Below are 15,091 nucleotides of genomic sequence, written 5' to 3'. Positions count from 1 at the left end.
AATGAAAGGCATGTGGACTCTGGTACTGCAGGGGGGGAATGTTTGTAATCAGTGCTAAACTTTGCGGGCAGATCCAATTGGTTTCAGGGGAAGTTGAAATATGTTTAGCAGAATTTTCCGTCTGACATAATGTGACCCGGGTGTGCCAGTTTCATCCCACATTCCAAAAAGATGCAAATCAGGTGGAATGAAGCCTGTTGAGTGTCTGTGTAATGCCAGGAACAAACTACACATTACTTTTGCCTTTTGAGATGGTCACTGTGTCAAATTAGACAATAATAGAGTCAAAAATTGTTGACTTGGCAACAGCCATTTTCATTTTGTACGTGTATTGTGTAGTCGCATACCTCTTCCATGCATGCTGGGATATGTCCAGTACCCTGCAATTAGCAGTGAAGACTTGCTTTACATCCCACAGAATATAACGCAATGCTGAATTGAAATAGTGGAGGAACATTTTATTGATGTCACCCATATGGCCTGTGCTCCCAGGCAGGTCTCACCCGCATGACGTGAACTGCTCTGTTTTATTTTGCTCCTCTCCACAACAAACTGAACACCCTCATCTGCTGCTCCAGAGGGCAACAAGCCCCATCACATCCTCGCTGTGATTTGCTTTTTCCCCTTTGTTGAGCACAATGTAGCTTTTTAGCTACACGCATTCTTATCATGGCTTTGTTGGCATATTTGGGCCTGGCAGAAACTAAACATGGATTTGTTTGATGATTTGCTCAGAGGGGAGGCGGTGGCAGCATTTTGTGGTAAATTGTCTCCCCATGTGAGGCACGTCAACCATGTCTTATCTCAGGAGAGCTGGGTAGAACGGATGGAGAGTTTATCTGTTCGCTGAGTCCTGACCTCACTGTGCTGATGATGTTCAGTTTGTTGAAGAGATACTGAGGGAGAGGATGATGGTTGTGGGGGCCTCTTCCCCTGCTTGTTGATCTCGTACTCTTTCTCTCTCTCTCTTTCTGCCACGGGACAGTTTGTTTGCTGGCACAGAAGAGTGTTTTGTGTTTGCTTTCACGCTTGCTCGCTATACACCCCAGCTCTGCTGCTCCGTGAGGGAGGTGAACCGATTGGGTCAGCAGGTGCTAATGAGATGTACCACTGACCACACAACTCGGCAGCTCTTAACATACTGCTGTGTGTGTACACACAGCCATTGACCTCAAACACACACTGAAGCCGCCACTTCCCTGTGTGTGGAACCTGGAGGCTAACACACACAGCTTTCTCAGCCAAGCAGCCATGTTCTGTATGGCATTATATGTGTCATCATACTGAAGCTCTACTAGATTATACTTCACTTAGAATTGAGTGTTTTGTCTTTTAAATCATCTAGACTGACTGAGCTCTTCTTTCACCTTGTCTTGCCTCTTTCATGATTTATAGAGCACACCCAAGTGGGCGCTCTAGCAGTCCAGATCTCTCATTCATCCCTGCGTCCACCTTTGGCAGAAAAACACAACCCTCCCCGCCCAATACTTCTCCGTCTTTCTACCCTGCATTCCCTTATCTTCCACATCATCCAACCAGTTCTTTCTCCCCCTCCCTCCTTGCCCCTCCTCTGCTCCAGATGGGCTCCTCTTTTCCTTTCAGAGTAATCTGTCTACAATGCACGGGGGCTTTAGGCTGACCACATGCCCTTGGATGTTGGGAATGGCATCCGTGTTGAGTAGGATTTTTTTTATGAAGGGGTGAACTAGAGGTTGCTGCTTCCGGTGGTTGTCCCTGTAGACACCTGCTCAGCAAAACAGTGGGGAGGAGATACGACTTAAGGGTCAGGGTTTAAAGCTTGTTCATTGCAGATCTTTGCATGGAAATTTTCAATGAATAACTTTCATCAAAATAAAAATTACATTCCTACTCACAACCACAACAGACAACAGAGAAATGAAAATGAGAAAATAAAATGGAAAGTAGAACCAGGAGGATAAGTTGCCTTTATTAAAAGAAAATTGAAACATGCCAACGGCTGGTCTTTAATAAGTTCATTATATTGTACATTTGATAGGTTTCATACCATCCTTGCCAGGGCTTGTCTTCTTCCCAAGAGGATTAACTGCCAGAGGAAGCTTATTCGATGTGATTAGGTGTTCATATTTAAATTTTTCAGATGTCGATGTTTTGAAGACCCATCACCAACTGTATTACAGAGAGAGCCAGCTGGGGACGGGATTGAAAAGATATGAGACCTTTATTTAATATTCCCTTTTAATGTCACCCAGTAAAGCCAGCAGTTGTCTGTCACCTCTTAGCAATTTTTCAATCATATGCTGTGTTACAATATACAGACATCATAACACTACAGTACTAATAGCAAGAGGAACATTGTACCTCAGAGGAGGAAAATGTTTCTCTCCCAGTTCGATAAATCTAGCAGATATTTTAGAGGCCTCTCTGAGTAGAGTTGGTGCAGTAGCCTTAAATTTCCCCTGCCTCTGGGCTTGGCTTTGTACCCTTGGGAGAGGGATCATAAATCAGCTCACCAGGATGTTTCAGCCATGTTAACAGTAGCAAAGTATACTATAAAACAAAGGAGAAAAAAACGATGAAGGCACTTTTCTTTTGTCTGTGCTCCGTCTAATGAAAATGTAAAGATGGAAAATCCAGGGCTTAACATCAGTCTTGAAACCTTACACAGTGTCAATTTCACAGGGATCAGGGTAATTTCTGGCACACTTAGAAAACTTTCTCCTTGGCATCAGCCATGCTTGATATTGCATGTTGGACAACTTGACAAATGCAGTGAAAAGCTATAGCACCAAAGTGTTTGGCAATGATCACGTAGGCGTACACACTCACATGGTAGGCAAGTGCTGAAGATGAAATTTCAACGCTCTTATTTCTTTTTGGCACACTATCTCTGACAGCATTCCCTCGCTCCGTTCCTTTCGGTATCTGTTCCCACTGTAACGGATCCCCTCTTAGATAGCGATATGGACATCTTTTCATCTTCCCGGGGTCCATCTGGGAGAGTTTAGGGTCCATGTGGAAACCATTGAAATGGGGACGGCAACTGATCAGAGAAAGATGTGCCCCTCTGGAGCTGCTGCACATGTTTGGATCCCAGTACCCTTATTTGCTTTGTCTCACCCTCTTTAACATTCCTGTGCCCTATATCTCTGGAGGACCCCCCACTTCCACACTTTTACTTAACCTCTCCAACCTTTTCCTCTCTTTGTCCCTCTTCCTCCTTCCTTCCCTCTCTCCCAGTCTCCCCTGTGCCTGGTAAAGTGATTGGAGAGGGATCAGCATGGTGGAAATGAAAGTGGCCATGACGAAAGGCTGAGGGATCTGCTGTAACATTACATTGGATCCCCTTGTGTTTTTTCCTTCCCCATTTTCCTCTGTGCCTGCCTGTTTCCCTCCACACTGCCGCTATCATATTACTCTTCCCCAGTCACCTCCGCAACAGCCGCTGATGTAATCCTAGTTTATGGTCCTGTCCTGACCAAGACACACTGTTTTCCACAACAATCGTTCACTCCTACTGTTTCCGAAACCTTTTTCAAATTCGACTTTCATTGGAAAGTGTATGAGGCTAAGATTTCCATTACACCAATTTAAGATGAAAGGGAGACTAACTTTTCGGGTATGAATTAGTTTGTTTGACATATGCTACAGAGAGAACATCCGCGCACTGCATGTCCACTGGATCTCATTAAGCATGCATTAATAAGGTGTAGCACAAACAGACTGGCAGCAGAGTCAGTAGGGAGAACTAAAACACAAGCAAACACTCCTGCCTGCAGAAGAGTGCTCACACAAACATACTAGACCATGTCATACTGTGCTGTAGCAGTGGAAGTTGTTGTACATTAACCACTGGAAGGTCCAGCTGAGCTGAGGCGAGCAGGGGCTGTATAATGTTTGTGATTTCCATTATCTTAACATGAAGCAAAGCAGTCATTCTAAAGGGTTTCATCTCTAGCTCCACACCAGGATCTCATTCCCCCTGCCCTGGTCCTGTTTGCACAGCACCACTATAGAATAACACTGTTTCAGTCTCCGCTGTTTTTCGATAATAAATCTTTGTTTTGGGAAGATGAGCGAGAGGCTGGGGAGCGTCCTGTAATCTGGCCGTGAGATCTCAGGCTAATAGAGAGGTGAAAAGATCTGCAGCAGATGTTCCAAAATGCTCAGATGAGGCTAAGCAGCAGGTCAAATGGCACTCTGCAGGAAAGCAGTCTGTGTTTATGGATGTAATTTCTCTGATGGTGTGAGTTAGCTAGCTGACAGGCTCCTCTTACAGTACTCCTTCCTGCCCGGGATCATGAGCCGTCCACCCCGTGCAAATGAGCCCATATCATTGCGTGTCACATCAAATTAGGAGCGTTTGTGATGACTGTGCCGCCCTGACTGGTGCTAACTCATTTATCCATCCCTGTATCATCCCTCTCTCTCTCTCTCTCATTCTCTTTTCCTCTCTCTCACACACACGCTACACAGATGAACACACAAACAAACACACATGTAAAAACAGACAACCACATCGATTTCGGTTCCTCAGGAAGAAAAACAAGTTGCCTCACATCCCCCTCTCAGTCCAGTCATAGTCAAGCATCCCGTGGTTGGTCTGGGTCCTACACAGCTTCTTTGTCATTGTAAAGCTGAGGAGGGGTCAGATCTGGAGGAGGTCCAGGGGGAGGGCTGCTGGGGCTCCAGGGGCCAGGAATGTTAATTGGGAAGATTGTTTTAATAAGGCCCTCATCTTTGCAGATGCTGGGAGAGGGTTAGCTGGTGGGGCCACACAGACGGGAGGGCAGCTCACAGTGAGATATTGTCAGCAAACATAACTGACACAATGTGAACTGAGCTGTGTAAAACACGTAGTGGGATTTAGGCACAAGTGGATAAAGATATTCCATGGCTCTTGGCGTGTTTACGCCTGCTTTTCTGGAGGTAAAGGGATTTACTGTAATGAGCAGTCTATGGTGACAAATGTGCGATCTGCATATACTCACCAGTTCTGTGTGGTGTAAAATCCTATTACACTGTGAAGACTCAGATAGACTAGCACAGTCTAGTAAAGCGGAACACAGGCAGAGAAAAGAAAACTGCAGTGAGAGAAGAGTGAAAAATTTAGAGCCACAGAAAGAGGAAAGAGTTCACTAAATGACAAAAAAACACATTTTCTCACTTACCTCAAATAGTGTCTAGCCATGCACATAGCTGGTTTTTATTTGACCAGGTTTGGAAATATCCATCTCTGAGATTTCTGCCTCTACCCCAATACAAAGGAAGTGAATTTTGTTGATGGTGCTCACAAGAATTGCATTTAAAAAATTCAACAGCAACATCTCTTTCCAGAATCAATGTCCCCATTACTCTGGATAATCCACAGGACACACTGTCAGCAGTTTTCATAGGAACTGTTTCTCCAGTAGAAAGTAGTTCCAATGGAAATGTTTACCGAGAGATCCTTAAAGACATACTGTAAAAGACAAACTCAAACATTTATATTGTGGCTCGTATGAGCACTTTTGAATTTTCCATAAACTAGAATGTGGAGGTTTGTCATATACTAGCTGCAAATGACACTGATGAAATTATTCCTCTTCTGCCTTCAACATTTGCCTGGATGCCACAACCACATTTCATTTTGTGTATATTGTATAAGTACGTGTATGCAATAAGCGGTTTGTTCCCTTGACACAGTTCACAGAGGGCAGATCAGAGCTTCATTGCCTCGGTCGGTGTTGTGTGTGAGAGGGAGAAAGAGACAGATAATGAGAGAGCATACTGTACAGGTGTACATGTGTGTGCGTACTATAGTGTTACATCTGCTCTTTTGTATCTCTATGTAGGGAGCTTCAGGCTCGAGACTACACAGTGAGTGATTAGAGCTATGGTTACTGGGGTTCTCAATTCCTCCTTGTCCTCAGGGAGTAGGCAGTGGAACTCCACCTATAAATGAGGACATATGATAGACATGCTTCTGTAAGTACTGGCACTTCAATGTTGACTGCTGCAGTGTTGCTATAGCTATGTCATGAAGTCTTTTCTTGCAAATGAAGGAAATTCTCTACTCGGAAAAATACGTTGACTTACCTGCTTCTCCCACCTTTATCTCCCTCATTATTATTTTACTGCATTGTGAAACTCCTAAAACACTATTTGGAGAATGGAAACAGAATGAATTCCATTGGCATCAGCTCTATACTGTGTAATTTAGCTTATATTAGCTTTCTCCTAATGAGAAAACTATATGTCTCGGCAGCTAGTAGTATCGTGGTTGCTAAATGGACTGTGTTTCCACAACAGATAACACACTCTCCCTCAGGATCAAAACAGCTTTGAAATCACTGTCATATGCAGAGTGTACGGGCTGATCTGTCAGAAGCTGACAAGTCCACAAATGGCTTGTCTATGTTTTTCAATCATTAAATTTAAATGTGATAATCCCATACATATGTTTATTACACAGTTTGCAGTGTGGCGGCGGTGTTCCTATCTGGATTTTATGGGATTTGTATTTTTTTTATTTTTGGACAGAGAGAGAGAGAGAGTAGTTCTCGAGCTGTGTTTTTTCTCCAGCATTCCTGCTTGTGCAGTCCCAGCACTCCAATCAAACAGGCACTGTTTATTGAACTATGAGGTGCCAAGTCACTCACTCACTCAGTCACTCACATAAACCTGCCTCCCCACTGCCCTCTGTGCCTTTCGCCGTGTTCGCCAAACGCCATCGCTCTCTCCGAGCCTGACGAGAAGACTTATGACCATTTAAGCAAACACAGGCACTCAATGGCCTCTCTGTCTGTGCGGCTGCAGGGTAAGGTTTCCTTTATGTGGTATATGTGTGTGTGCGCATATGTGTGTGCGCAGATGTTTGTGTTTCTTTATGTACAGACATAATTGCTGTTGGATACTAATGCACATGAGGTCTACATGTGTGTGGTGAAGGGTGTAACGTAGAGGATGAAGCGCTGAGATTGAACTCTCTGCACTCGGCACTCTGCAGCCTCACTGGGCCACAGCGAGTGCAAACATGCCCTCTGCTGTGCCACTGAAAGGTCTGCAGAGCCATCTGCCCTTGCTGCCAGTGCCAGGTATAGACTGTAATCACCTGGCACAGCACAGTGTAAATGCCTTTACCCCCCCACCCCTCGCCTTACCCCTGCTTCAATCCACACACCAGCAGGACCAGCCTGATTCATTTCCTTACATGGCGTGGTTTACATTTGTATCTGTATATCTCTACAGTTAGTACCACATATGCTGTTCATTCTGTGGATGCTGATCAAAACACGGTGTCTGTCTCATCAGATCTGTATCTGTCGAGATGTCCTCAAACATTCAAACATAATGTTTTTACGTTTAGTCCAATTTTGATACCATAGCAAGTAAGACGAGAGAACCTGTTGAGAGAACCTGTTGACAGCTATATGTATGCCTGTGTTTTGTTTATTTACTAATGGGCTCACATAGTTTATTGTTCCAGCTCTGAATGTTTATAAGAGCTAATAGGGGCATCCTTTCTCTGTTCAGTGACATCACATCTGAGTCTGGAGGATGACCTCATGGCATTCGGGGTGTGCAGGTGCAAACCCTAAAGGCCAGTTGGGTAATAGTCTGTCTGCTCTTGTTGACATATTTACGGGTGTCCACAAGGTGTCTTGCTTTCAACCAAGCACTTAGGCTGTCAGGCATTTTTAACCAATGTGACTCTGCAGATGTGACCTCATATTGAATGTCACGGCTGTCTAGAGAGGTGCTGTTGTGTCCTATATGATTTATCAATACGGAAATTGGAAATAAATATGAAATCTAAACAGTGCAACGTATGATGGCTTTATTGTGACGTCGACTATTATTTACTTCCCTTCATTTCAGTTTTATCCATATTTGTGAATGTGTAAATAGCTGTATAATCATCCATCCCAGACAGTAGTATAGCCATGCTCTGTGCAGCTTGCCTGCTGCAGGATAGGATAGAGTGTCTGCAGGGTAGGCAAGAGGGCATGAGCTCAGAGCAGAGGAACGAGAGCCAGATTGAGAAAGAGAGGGGAGTCTGCCGTTTCCAATCTCATCTCCCTGGTGGTGGGGTCAGGGGGGAACAAGGGAATGAGTAGGAGGAGGGAGAGGAAGGAGGCAGTGGTTCTCCAGAGTGCAGTAGGAGTCCTGTTATCTTCACACCCACCAGCAAAACTACAGATTTATGCAGTTCAAACACACACACACACTGTACGCACGCCGCTGGCAAATTATCTGGCTGCAACAGCCTTTGCAATAGAGTGGCATGGGTTAACACACCATTGCTATGAGCCTGTTTTTGATGTAAGCTGCTCAGTGTTTGTGAGCTGCGAGAGAGGTAAGATAAGGGGGTCAAATGCTGAGAGGGGAGAGAGAAATTTAGAGACAAAGTGGGAGATACATGGAGGGAGAGAATGAGAGGTGTTTGTCCCACAGGACAGAGCTGGAGGCAAGGCGAAGAGCATCAATATGGAAGGGCTCAGCACACAACATAGCTGCACTGTGAATAAGGCAGACTTTTGCTTATGGCACAAACAACACTCATGTAGGGGCAGAGGAATTATGTTGTACAGTAAGACTGGAGTGGACTGGAGAGGACCTCAGCCAATGGAAGCCCTATTTTAATACATATATTTGTCATTTGACCAGAATGAGGCAGATGTGAATATGCTGCAGCTGCTGTGTGAAGTGAAACATCATTGAGACATCCATGCGTTGACCTTTTTCTTCCTTTTTCTTGTATGTACATTTATATATTGCTGGTCTTTAGACATTGACTTGTCAGCATAGAGAGGGCTCAACAGTAAATGAATGGGAGAGAAAGAGCAGTGTACTGCAGCTGAGTCTTTAAGGAGTCATATATAACCATGAACATCTGGGCCTGCTTAGCTATTTGATATTTTCTCAGCGTTGTTGTTGTCCATTCATCCCTTCTTTTATGTCCTCAGGTAATGTTTGATGATGTTTGAGCCCTGATAGCCTGACACTGTGGCAGCTTGTGAAGCACATAGTGCAAATTTGTTCAGTTTAAAAGGAGCAGAAGTACCTTCAGGAAACCAAGAGGAGAGACCACAAGGAAGAGAGATAGATTAGCTTCCATTATATGGAGCAGATTCTTACTTTTTCCTCTCTTTATTTCCCTTTCCCTGCTGTTATCATTCATTTTGCTTCCCTTAAGGGACTAGCCATGTCCATTCTGTTTCAAGGAAAACCCAAAGCCAAAGGCGAGACCCATGCTGTGCACTGTGTCTCTGCAGGATTGACTTCGGGTGCCTTCTGATAAATCTTTAATTCCCTGGTGGGTCTGTTTTTGTATCCTTCCAAAGATTTGTGGGGAAGCTTGTTGTACTTGGTTTAATTTCCTCAGAACAAAGCTCATCTGATCTTCCCACCCAGACTTGTGTGTGGCATTAAGTCTTCATTTTCATTAATGTTGGAGGGGCAGCACGGGAATCTCATTTTAATTTGACATTTAAACATCTGTTTTCAATTTCCTGAGGAAAAGAGTGCTTGTGTGTGTGTGTGTGTGTGTGTGAGTGTGTGGGTGGACGGGGGATAGTTTGTGGGGGTGATGAACCTGGGAGAACTGAGAGCAGCCATCTCAGCTGACCTTTAAAGGAGGGTTTGGATGTAAGAAATGATGGCAGCTAATTGCGTTAGCCTCAGCATAGCTCCAATTTGCTACCGTGGACCTGGGGAGTGATTTTTCATACGGTACAGTAGAGTGTGGTTAGACTGGGCTTGGCAGGGCCCAACAGATGTTTGCCTCTGCAAACTAAACCTCTGCTTTGATCGATATGGTTGTTTTATGCACAGTCAGCTGTTTGTGTTGCAGCGAGGCATGTCAGCCAGATGAGAGAGGATGTGTTTTGTTCTTAGCCCACTGAAAAGAGGAAATGCAATGCAGAATAGATCCCTTTACCTTGACAAACGTATTGATATCTGTCCAGGTCCGGATATTCACTCTGTTTCATCCCGTCATCAGCATATTTGAGCAAATCCAGGACGGACAAAGAGGCGTCTTTATGCTGGGACCTGTGACTTTGGCCCATTTCCACATATTAAGCCACAAACTGAGAATCTCTCTGTACACACAAACACACACACACACACACACATTGAGTTTGGCCTCCCTGTTAATAGCGCAGGAAATATTATCTGCTAGGGGACAGCTGCAGGCTCACTAGAGAGACAGAATGGTAGAGTAGGCTCATTATCCCAAACACAGAAACAGACCACACCACACACACACACTTTCAGGACAGCACACGGCGTGAGAGCCTCTCTATCCCATTTTTTCACCCAATTCTGGGTCCTAGAAAAGGAACAGCCAGGGAGGCAGGGCCTTATGCAGTATGTATACAGGAAGGAGGGACGCTGGATGTCTTATTTAAACCAGGGGGGCCAGAGGCAACCGATTCCACCACAGCTCCGGATCTGACAAGGCTTCTGGCGGAAGAGTTGGGGCTTTGTACCCCATCCAGATCTGGGTTCGTCTGTCTGTCTGTCCAACAAACTGTCTGGCTGCCTCTGCCTCGTTCTTGCTCATTCTGCCCCCATCCCAGAGGATTTCGTTTTCCACTACGCAGATGTTCGGGGCTGTCTGCTGCGCTGCACTCAGCTGTGTTTATAACAAAGAGGTGTTGGTTTGGAGGAGGAGAGAGGGCAGCAGGGTGGGGGAGTGAGTGCTGTTAAGGAGGGGTGGAGGTCACTGCGCTGTTGGTATAAACACTGAATGATGCCAGCTCTCCCCCGGGCCTCCAACTAGTCAATACAGCATCCCTTTTTTTCCTCTTTTCCTCCCCACACATCCCTTTTTATTTTCCAGAGGGACAGATGCATCTGCATGTTAGCTGAAAGAGTTACAGTGAGGCCAGCAGGGGAGGTAGAGACCCACTGCGAGGAGACGATGTGCACTTAATGTCACAGTTAAAGTTACTGACTTACTCACTCAAGCATTTGTTAGAATTGAATTAGCCGTGCAGGAAAACTCCCTTTTTATTTTTTTTATTTCTTAAGTGCACATACTCTTGATCAACGGGTTCAGCTGATGAAGTATGTTTACTCTTTCCTGTTTAACAAAAACAAAAATGCTCTTTTGAATATTATTTGAGCCAATGCTGGCCACAGCATCTTCGGTGTTTGACTCACCTTGATACTCAAGGCTGACTTTTACAATGACGCTCTTCAGAGCAGGTTGACCTTGCTGATACAAACAGAGACAGTGTTTCTTCAGATGGACCTGGTGCTCTAATGGATCGGATGTTTAGTGTTTACATTTGCATTCCCGAACGACTGTATCTGCTTTTAATCACACCAAATGAGCTCACTCACCATGCAGCTGCACTGCTGAGTTTGAGTTGGATCAGAGTTAGTGTAGAAAACACAAGTATTATTTATCTATGTATTGCACACTGTGAATATATCTGTGGAAGTATGCCTCCTCCTCATAGGCGGGCAATAGCATATGAGTCACAAAATACTGATGATAAATACTGTTCCTACGCATTAGAATTGAGGCGAGGTAATGTTACAGCTGTACGTAGGGAGGTGTGGGTGTGATTATACTGCAAAGGACTGAGGAAGCTATTACCGCCCATTTTACCCCAAAACCAGGTTCCTACTGCTGGATTGGATTCCCACTCCACGTTACAAGAAGCAGAGAGCAGTATCTGGGCTCTGCAACGACCAATTAAGTGCTTAAAGGGTTTAGTGAGGAATTTGTTGGCTGTCAGTAGGTGAGGGGTCCTGGGGTGAGCCTGACTTTGATCTGTGACTGAGGTGACTTTAGAGCAAGCTGAGGAGCGTGAGACAATAGACAGCAAAAGCTCGGTTATATCCCCAAAACATAGACACAAGCCTACATTCACATTACTTTTCCATACATACAAAGGGATAACAATGCACATGCACACACTGCGCTGACCTTGCATACTTTGTGTGTGGCCTGACTTTCAGCCTGAAATTTACAAGCGCTATTTTCATATGTTTTTATACGTATATGCAGTGAAGCTGGGAAAATGATTACTGGCACACAGTCTGCAGAAGGGAGCTTGTTGCTTTTTCATTACTTTCCCTCCTCTCAATAAACCTCCAGTTTATCTTTAACACCGGAGATATGGAGTCCAGAGATGTTTTGTTCCTCTGCCCCTCAAAAAATAGATACGCATTGATCTGCTTTGTAGCAGCTAGCAGTTAGTAATGATATTGATGTGATATTCTGATAAAGCAGGCAGGCAACGACTAATGATTAGGTAAGGCAGGTTTTGTAATTCTGCATTCAGCCCCAAATGAACATCAGAATTGCTCAGTTCATCTCTTTAAACCTTCGCATCTATTCTGTGTCAAATTACACCTGGGAATGAGAAGCTGTGGGCCTCTGATGTCTGAATAATGAAAATCCATGGCTATGTCACCATTTTTTTACAGCACCTCTACCGGGGAAAATCAATGCAAATAAGAATCATATTCCACCAAAGTCGTTAGCAAGGCAGCAATGGTGGATTGGATCTAATGTAGATTTTCATCTATGTTAAGATAGCACAGCTGTATGAGCGCATGGGATGTAAATATGGAGTGTCAAGGAGAGATGAAGAAGCGATGATGGAGAGGTGATGATCAGAGTGTAGTGAAGTGTGTGTGTGAGTGCATGACTTTATGTAGGTCTGTGTGGTTCGCTCAACAAAGAGGAAGGTCATTGCTATTGGAGATGTTGATGGGCACAGATATGTGTTCATCATCGCTGTTGTAAAGCTTATTGACTTATAGGTTATATGGGAGAAACCAGCCCATTAAACACAGCATCTGTGTAAGCCTAGTATATGTAGCTATGTTTTTTATTTAGTCAGTACTGTATATGTAATATGCTGTGAAGAAATTGTGGTGGGATTGTTACAGTTTTCATGGCAGGCTAGGTACAGTAAATCAATAGTGATGTGTGCCTTACATTTTGTCATCTGTGCAGAACTAATTATGTGTTTCAGAACACCTTGACTGCTGTTTTACTAGCTGCCTTTCGGCTTTATAAATATAGCAACAGCTTTAAGTGCTGTGCTTTTATTTAACATTGCATTCAGCTGCTTCCATGACTGCTCATTTGCTGCGCTTTTCCCTAAAGGAGGATATATGTTTTCTCTCTGTTTTCCTGCAGTTCTACGTGATGACTTCAGACAAAACCCAGCAGATGTGATCGTGGCAGCAGGGGAGCCAGCGGTCCTGGAGTGTCAACCTCCACGTGGACATCCTGAACCCACCATATCATGGAAAAAAGATGGAATAAACATTGACGACCGAGATGAGAGAATCACTGTAAGACTCTTTTTTTTGTACACTGCAGTGACTTTAACATTGTCGATGGTGACACGTAGACTAATCTATTGGTGCCTGAAGACTGCTGCGTATATAAGGATGATGTGTTTAAATGTATGCGATAGAATGACCCAGTGATGCAGGTCAAGTCATTACCACCACTTCAGTGTTTGTTGAAAGATTGATTTGTTTGGCTCATTATTCACATATAGCAATTACCAAACCCAAAACAGCCCATTTTGGTGGCTACAACCTTTAATGAGGTAGATAGAATCAGTCTTGCCCCATCAGTAAGCAGCAATGCATTGATTAGGAATGACCTGCTGATGAAATCAACTAGAAGAAGCGCAGATCAGGAGGGAGAAATGAGCTGACCGGAATCAAAGAGGAGAAAGTTGTACTCAGCAGCAGCAGCGTCTGCAGAATCCAAACAACTCTCTACATTTGATTTACCACCAAACCACCAATTATTCAGCTTTAATTAAAACAACAGCACAGCCAGCGCTGCAGTACCAATCAGCTCTACATGCTTGCTTACCAAAGGCCTGTCTTGAATAATCCTAGCTCAAACTGTTTCAGCCAAACACGACTTTGTGTCCATAGTTGTTTTCCTTGAGAAGGAAGAGATTTTTAGGTGTGTTTGATTATACTGATTGGATGTGTGCTTTAGGGAGGTAACTCAGCTGACTCAGCACTAACACAAGCAGGTAGTGAGGAGGAGGCAGTTAGCTGTCGGTCTGGATCCCATTTTCTCAATCTGACTGGTGGCGTTTTAAGGTTCTGGCTGCACATTGTGCAGTTGTTGAGCAGTCAAATAGTTTGGCCCCCAAGTGCTGACGATGGCTAACTTACAGTATAGTCGTGGAAAATCAAATCTTCCCCAGATAATAAATACAAGGTACTAATAAAGATGTTCCACTCTGTATGCCTGTAACATAGTGTTGAAATCCAGCCTGGGCTAGTTGTGCTCAATACATTTTCATTACTGGGTAAGTTAAAAGTGATTTGTCGCTGTTGGCTGTCTTCAGCGGAGGACTGTACATGACTTAACACAGTTTTGCTCAGTGAGGGCCAATTGAGCTCTGATCGAAATTCAAACTCATAAATAGTGCAAGTATTCTTTCTCTCTGTCTTTCTCTAAGCTGCACAGGCAGAAGATTAAGAGTCCGTGTCTGGCCGCTGAGCAGCATAATTGAAAGAAACAAGCGCATAATCTAGTTTAAAGAGAATCAAATCATATCTGTCCCTGAGTTAAGTCAGTAGTTACTGATAAGCACGAAACCTCTATGCCACATAATGAACTCTTGTGGCCTTTGAATTAACAGTCTGTCTTGTGTTTTCTTCACATTTGGATCATGCATGTATCATGTGTGCACACTTTACTACCTAGTTGTGCCCACTGTTGCACTATAGATGGTATTTTAGGCAAAATACAACATCCCATTTTTTCCTCATCTGACATTCAAGGTAGTTCATGTTGGGTATTTGATCTTGCTCTTCAATAAGATGAAAAAAATGTTCTTTTATCTTTTCAGTTTGGTTCATCACCTAGTGGCAAACTACCTCATGCTTTTAACTGTAGAATGTTGTAGAATGTAGAAAAGGCGAGGTGCTTTGAGGACAAAATAGCCCTGTTTTAACTCAGTATTATGCATGGCTCTCGCACCCATAATTATATTTAGCCCCACTGAATACAACACACACACACACACACACACACACACACACACACACACTATTTCCGTTGTTTGTAAATCATTTCTGCAGTAACATCCATCCTACCCCCCTGCATGGTGGAAGTGAG

General features: G+C 44.0%; 1 protein-coding gene across 1 annotated transcript in view; it reads left to right on the top strand.

Annotated features, from left to right (window-relative positions):
* robo1 (roundabout, axon guidance receptor, homolog 1 (Drosophila)) overlaps window positions 1–15,091 on the top strand; it is a 193,401-nt gene that overhangs the window by 137,546 nt on the left and 40,764 nt on the right. Inside the window, exon 4 of the mRNA XM_070905509.1 lies at window positions 13,130–13,287. Coding sequence (XP_070761610.1) covers window positions 13,130–13,287 — 158 coding nt within the window. The remainder of the gene's footprint in view (window positions 1–13,129; window positions 13,288–15,091) is intronic.

This window comes from Enoplosus armatus, chromosome 5 (assembly GCF_043641665.1).
Source record: "Enoplosus armatus isolate fEnoArm2 chromosome 5, fEnoArm2.hap1, whole genome shotgun sequence".
Lineage (NCBI taxonomy): Eukaryota > Metazoa > Chordata > Actinopteri > Centrarchiformes > Enoplosidae > Enoplosus > Enoplosus armatus.
The sequence above is the reverse complement of the archived record's forward strand: the minus strand, read 5'-3'. Positions and strand labels throughout refer to the sequence as shown.